We start from the raw sequence: 7,500 nt of genomic DNA on the forward strand, positions 1-7,500 counted from the left end.
TTGAATATTACCGGTCATCATTTAAAAATATCAAATGTAAATCAATAGTATTATAAAGGAAGATTGACAGCTCTGGTGTGTGTGTGTGTGTGTGTGTGTGTGTGTGTGTGTGTACAGTGACTCAATGCAGCTGGACCAGCTGGCCCTCCGCTTTGACGGGCGAGGGCAATGAAGCTGCCTGCTCGCCTAATAAGAAGCTACCGGTTTTATCCAGCACTGCTCGCCGCCACCAGAACAGCAGACGCTGAGAGCAACAAACGGTGATCATACTACACATTATAACCTATTATAACCTTAATATAACCTTTTTAATATAACACAGATCATACTACACATTATAACCTTATTATAACCTTAATATAAATCCTTTAATATAACACAGATCATAATTACACATTATAACCTTAATATAACCTTTAATATAACCCTTAATATAACACAGATCATACTACATTATAACCTTTAATATAACCTTAATATAACCTTAATATAACCTTTAATATAACCTCCTCATTATAACCGTGAATATGGAACAACAGACAGCATGTAGTTATAGATCTAAAAAACTATAGGATATTAATGGCGAGCTGAAAGCGGTCGCGGTGCTGTTGACGTTACACTTCCTGTGAGACGAGCAGGCACAACGGTGGTTTCTCTGCCCTGGGGACTGACTGACAGGCTGAGGCTAGAAGGCAAGGCAGCTTTACTTCAACAGCACTTTTCAGCTACAGGGCAACTCAAAGAGCTTTACATGGAACATTAAAGAGCAGTTAAAAACGGTCAGGATGAAAATAAAACAGACTAAAATATAATTTACAAATACAATAATACAAGTTAAATAATTACTCAATTCATAGGTTGTTGGGACGGGTTTGGAGGAGAGAGGGAGGAGTTTATTTTATTTTATTTCTGTCAGTGTAAAATGTTCTGAGTAAATAACAGAACGTTCTGAGTAAATAACAGAATGTTCTGAGTAAATAACAGAACGTTCTGAGTAAATAACAGAACGTTCTGAATAAATAACAGAATGTTCTGAGTAAATAACAGAATGTTCTGAGTAAATAACAGACTGTTCTGAGTAAATAACAGAATGTTCTGAATAAATAACAGACTGTTCTGAATAAATAACAGAACGTTCTGAGTAAATAACAGACTGTTCTGAATAAATAACAGAATGTTCTGAATAAATAACAGAATGTTCTGAGTAAATAACAGAATGTTCTGAATAAATAACAGAATGTTCTGAGCAAATAACAGAATGTTCTGAATAAATAACAGAACGTTCTGAGTAAATAACAGACTGTTCTGAATAAATAACAGAATGTTCTCAGTAAATAACAGAATGTTCTGAGTAAATAACAGAATGTTCTGAGTCAATAACAGAACGTTCTGAATAAATAACAGAATGTTCTGAATAAATAACAGAACGTTCTGAATAAATAACTGAATGTTCTCAGTAAATAACAGAATGTTCTGAATAAATAACAGAATGTTCTGAATAAATAACAGAACGTTCTGAATAAATAACAGAATGTTCTGAATAAATAACAGAACGTTCTGAATAAATAACAGAATGTTCTGAGTAAATAACAGAATGTTCTGAATAAATAACAGAATGTTCTGAGTCAATAACAGAACGTTCTGAGTAAATAACAGAACGTTCTGAATAAATAACAGAACGTTCTGAATAAATAACAGAATGTTCTAAGTAAATAACAGAACGTTCTGAGTAAATAACAGAACGTTCTGAATAAATAACAGAATGTTCTAAGTAAATAACAGAACGTTCTGAATAAATAACAGAATGTTCTGAATAAATAACAGAATGTTCTCAGTAAATAACAGAATGTTCTGAGTCAATAACATAATGTTCTGAATAAATAACAGAACGTTCTCAGTAAATAACAGAATGTTCTGAGTAAATAACAGAATGTTCTGAATAAATAACAGAATGTTCTGAGCAAATAACAGAATGTTCTGAATAAATAACAGAACGTTCTGAGTAAATAACAGACTGTTCTGAATAAATAACAGAATGTTCTCAGTAAATAACAGAATGTTCTGAGTAAATAACAGAATGTTCTGAGTCAATAACAGAATGTTCTGAATAAATAACAGAATGTTCTCAGTAAATAACAGAATGTTCTGAGTAAATAACAGAACGTTCTGAATAAATAACAGAATGTTCTGAATAAATAACAGAACGTTCTGAATAAATAACAGAACGTTCTGAGTAAATAACAGAACGTTCTGAGTAAATAACAGAATGTTCTGAGTCAATAACAGAATGTTCTGAATAAATAACAGAATGTTCTGAATAAATAACAGAACGTTCTGAATAAATAACAGAATGTTCTGAGTAAATAACAGACTGTTCTGAATAAATAACTGAATGTTCTCAGTAAATAACAGAATGTTCTGAATAAATAACAGAATGTTCTGAATAAATAACAGAACGTTCTGAATAAATAACAGAATGTTCTGAGTAAATAACAGAACGTTCTGAATAAATAACAGAATGTTCTGAATAAATAACAGAATGTTCTGAATAAATAACAGAATGTTCTGAGTAAATAACAGAACGTTCTGAATAAATAACAGAATGTTCTGAATAAATAACAGAATGTTCTCAGTAAATAACAGAATGTTCTGAGTAAATAACAGAACGTTCTGAGTAAATAACAGAATGTTCTGAGTAAATAACAGAACGTTCTGAGTAAATAACAGAACGTTCTGATAAATAACAGAACGTTCTGAGTAAATAACAGAACGTTGTGAGTAAATAACAGAATGTTCTGAGTAAATAACAGAACGTTCTGAATAAATAACAGACTGTTCTGAATAAATAACAGAATGTTCTCAGTAAATAACAGAATGTTCTGAATAAATAACAGAATGTTCTGAGTAAATAACAGACTGTTCTGAGTCAATAACAGAACGTTCTGAGTAAATAACAGACTGTTCTGAGTAAATAACAGACTGTTCTGAGTAAATAACAGAACGTTCTGAGTAAATAACAGACTGTTCTGAGTAAATAACAGACTGTTCTGAGTAAATAACAGACTGTTCTGAGTAAATAACAGAACGTTCTCAGTAAATAACAGAATGTTCTGAATAAATAACAGAACGTTCTGAGTAAATAACAGACTGTTCTGAGTAAATAACAGACTGTTCTAAGTAAATAACAGAACGTTCTCAGTAAATAACAGAATGTTCTGAGTAAATAACAGAACGTTCTGAGTAAATAACAGACTGTTCTGAGTCAATAACAGAACGTTCTGAGTAAATAACAGAACGTTCTGAGTAAATAACAGACTGTTCTGAGTAAATAACAGAACGTTCTGAGTAAATAACAGACTGTTCTGAGTAAATAACAGACTGTTCTGAGTAAATAACAGACTGTTCTGAATAAATAACAGAATGTTCTGAATAAATAACAGAATGTTCTCAGTAAATAACAGAATGTTCTGAGTAAATAACAGAATGTTCTGAGTCAATAACAGAATGTTCTGAATAAATAACAGAATGTTCTCAGTAAATAACAGAATGTTCTGAGTAAATAACAGAACGTTCTGAATAAATAACAGAATGTTCTGAATAAATAACAGAACGTTCTGAATAAATAACAGAACGTTCTGAGTAAATAACAGAACGTTCTGAATAAATAACAGAATGTTCTGAATAAATAACAGAATGTTCTGAATAAATAACAGAATGTTCTGAGTAAATAACAGAACGTTCTGAATAAATAACAGAATGTTCTGAGTAAATAACAGAATGTTCTAAGTAAATAACAGAACGTTCTGAGTAAATAACAGAATGTTCTAAGTAAATAACAGAACGTTCTGAGTAAATAACAGAACGTTCTGAATAAATAACAGAATGTTCTGAATAAATAACAGAACGTTCTGAATAAATAACAGAATGTTCTGAGTAAATAACAGACTGTTCTGAATAAATAACTGAATGTTCTCAGTAAATAACAGAATGTTCTGAGTAAATAACAGAACGTTCTGAATAAATAACAGAACGTTCTGAGTAAATAACAGAACGTTCTGAGTAAATAACAGAATGTTCTGAATAAATAACAGAATGTTCTGAATAAATAACAGAATGTTCTGAGTAAATAACAGAACGTTCTGAATAAATAACAGAATGTTCTGAGTAAAAAGAATGTTCTAAGTAAATAACAGAACGTTCTGAGTAAATAACAGAATGTTCTAAGTAAATAACAGAACGTTCTGAGTAAATAACAGAACGTTCTGAATAAATAACAGAATGTTCTGAATAAATAACAGAACGTTCTGAATAAATAACAGAATGTTCTGAGTAAATAACAGACTGTTCTGAATAAATAACTGAATGTTCTCAGTAAATAACAGAATGTTCTGAATAAATAACAGAATGTTCTGAATAAATAACAGAACGTTCTGAATAAATAACAGAATGTTCTGAGTAAATAACAGAACGTTCTGAATAAATAACAGAATGTTCTGAATAAATAACAGAATGTTCTGAATAAATAACAGAATGTTCTGAGTAAATAACAGAACGTTCTGAATAAATAACAGAATGTTCTGAATAAATAACAGAATGTTCTCAGTAAATAACAGAATGTTCTGAGTCAATAACAGAATGTTCTGAATAAATAACAGAACGTTCTCAGTAAATAACAGAATGTTCTGAGTAAATAACAGAACGTTCTGAGTAAATAACAGAACGTTCTGAATAAATAACAGAATGTTCTAAGTAAATAACAGAATGTTCTGAATAAATAACAGAACGTTCTGAATAAATAACAGAATGTTCTGAGTAAATAACAGAACGTTCTGAATAAATAACAGAACGTTCTGAATAAATAACAGAATGTTCTGAGTAAATAACAGAACGTTCTGAGTAAATAACAGAACGTTCTGAATAAATAACAGAATGTTCTAAGTAAATAACAGAATGTTCTAAGTAAATAACAGAATGTTCTGAATAAATAACAGAACGTTCTGAATAAATAACAGAATGTTCTGAATAAATAACAGAACATTCTCAGTAAATAACAGAATGTTCTGAGTAAATAACAGAACGTTCTGAGTAAATAACAGAATGTTATCAGTAAATAACAGACTGTTCTGAATAAATAACAGAACGTTCTGAGTAAATAACAGAACGTTCTGAGTAAATAACAGAACGGTCTGAGTAAATAACAGAACGTTCTGAGTAAATAACAGAACGTTCTAAGTAAATAACAGAACGTTCTAAGTAAATAACAGAACGTTCTGAGTAAATAACAGAACGTTCTAAGTAAATAACAGAACGTTCTGAGTAAATAACAGAACGTTCTGAGTAAATTGGATACAGAGGCTTGGAATTATTTTTACAACTGAAACAATTTTTTTTTGTAACACACAGATGGAAAGTACCGAAAAAAGTACCATTGGGTACCGGAACCGAACACCTGTAATAAAGGGTCTCTGAGACTAGTTAGAACACCTGTAATAAAGGGTCTCTGAGAATAGTTCTAACACCTGTAATAAAGGGTCTCTGAGACTAGTTAGAACACCTGTAATAAAGGTCCTCTGAGACTAGTTCTAACACCTGTAATAAAGGGTCTCTGAGACTAGTTCTAACACCTGTAATAAAGGGTCTCTGAGACTAGTTAGAACACCTGTAATAAAGGGTCTCTGAGACTAGTTAGAACACCTGTAATAAAGGGTCTCTGAGACTAGTTAGAACACCTGTAATAAAGGGTCTCTGAGACCAGTTCTAACACCTGTAATAAAGGGTCTCTGAGACTAGTTCTAACACCTGTAATAAAGGGTCTCTGAGACCAGTTCTAACACCTGTAATAAAGGGTCTCTGAGACCAGTTCTAACACCTGTAATAAAGGGTCTCTGAGACCAGTTCTAACACCTGTAATAAAGGGTCTCTGAGACCAGTTAGAACACCTGTAATAAAGGGTCTCTGAGACCAGTTCTAACACCTGTAATAAAGGGTCTCTGAGACCAGTTCTAACACCTGTAATAAAGGGTCTCTGAGACCAGTTCTAAGACCTGTAATAAAGGGTCTTACCCTTCCTGTTCCAGACCATGCTGACTCTGTCGGCCTTGAAGAAGCTCTTGTTGGCTCTTGCCGCGGTGGGGCCCCCCAGCACCGGGTACTGGTACAGACGCACAAACGATGGAGCTCCTTTACTGCCGGGGACGTAGACGCACACCTGACGGGACACACAGGACACACAGGACACACAGGAGACACAGGGGCACAGGGGACACACAGGGGACACAGGGGACACACAGGTGACACACAGGGGACACACAGGATACACAGGACACACAGGTGACACACAGGGGACACACAGGATACACAGGACACACAGGGGACACACAGGGGACACACAGGGGACACAGGGGACACACAGGACACACAGGACACACAGGGGACACACAGGGGACACACAGGACACACAGGGGACACACAGGACACACAGGGGACACACAGGGGACACACAGGGGACACACAGGGGACACAGGGGACACAGGGGGGACACAGGGGACACACAGGAGACACACAGGAGACACACAGGGGACACACGGGACACACGGGGGACACAGGACACACAGGGGACACACAGGGGACACACAGGACACACACAGGGGACACAGAGGACACACACAGGACACACACAGGGGACACACAGGGGACACACAGGGGACACACAGGACACACACAGGACACACACAGGGACACAGGGGACACACAGGACACACAGGGAACACACGGGACACACGGGGGACACAGGACACACAGGGGACACACAGGGGACACACAGGGGACACACAGGGGACACAGGGGACACACAGGGGACACACAGGACACACACAGGGGACACACAGGGGACACACAGGGGACACACAGGGGACAGGTTCCAGAACTCAATGAATGGAAACAGAAAACTGCTGTAAATAATATCAACTTAAGATCCATGTTTGCATGTTATAGTATGTGTCTGTCTGCCTGCCTGTCTGTCTGTCTCTCTACATGTCTGTCTCTCTACCTGTCTGTCTGTCTCACCTTGCTGGGCTGTCCTCCAGGAGACAACACGAAGTCAGACACCTTCTGCATGTGGAGCTTGTTGGCGATGGTTTCTGAAACACACAGAAAGGCTCTGTCTATAACCTGAGAGAACAGGGCTCTGTCTATAACCTGAGAGAACAGGGCTCTGTCTATAACCTGAGAGAACAGGGCTCTGTCTATAACCTGAGAAAAGGGCTCTGTCTATAACCTGAGAGAACAGGGCTCTGTCTATAACCTGAGAGAACAGGGCTCTGTCTATAACCTGAGAGAAATGGGCTCTGTCTATAACCTGAGAGAACAGGGCTCTGTCTATAACCTGAGAGAACAGGGGTCTGTTTATAACCTGAGAGAACAGGGCTCTGTCTATAACCTGAGAGAACAGGGCTCTGTCTATAACCTGAGAAAAGGGCTCTGTCTATAACCTGAGAAATG

General features: G+C 36.0%; 1 protein-coding gene across 1 annotated transcript in view; it reads right to left on the bottom strand.

Annotated features, from left to right (window-relative positions):
* eif2a (eukaryotic translation initiation factor 2A) overlaps window positions 1–7,500 on the bottom strand; it is an 85,447-nt gene that overhangs the window by 72,852 nt on the left and 5,095 nt on the right. The window contains exons 5-6 of the mRNA XM_039777568.1: window positions 7,066–7,139; window positions 6,064–6,208 (exon numbers count right to left, since the gene is read on the bottom strand). Of these exons, the coding sequence (XP_039633502.1) occupies window positions 6,064–6,208; window positions 7,066–7,139 (219 nt within the window). The remainder of the gene's footprint in view (window positions 1–6,063; window positions 6,209–7,065; window positions 7,140–7,500) is intronic.

Source organism: Perca fluviatilis, chromosome 2 (genome assembly GCF_010015445.1).
Source record: "Perca fluviatilis chromosome 2, GENO_Pfluv_1.0, whole genome shotgun sequence".
NCBI lineage: Eukaryota > Metazoa > Chordata > Actinopteri > Perciformes > Percidae > Perca > Perca fluviatilis.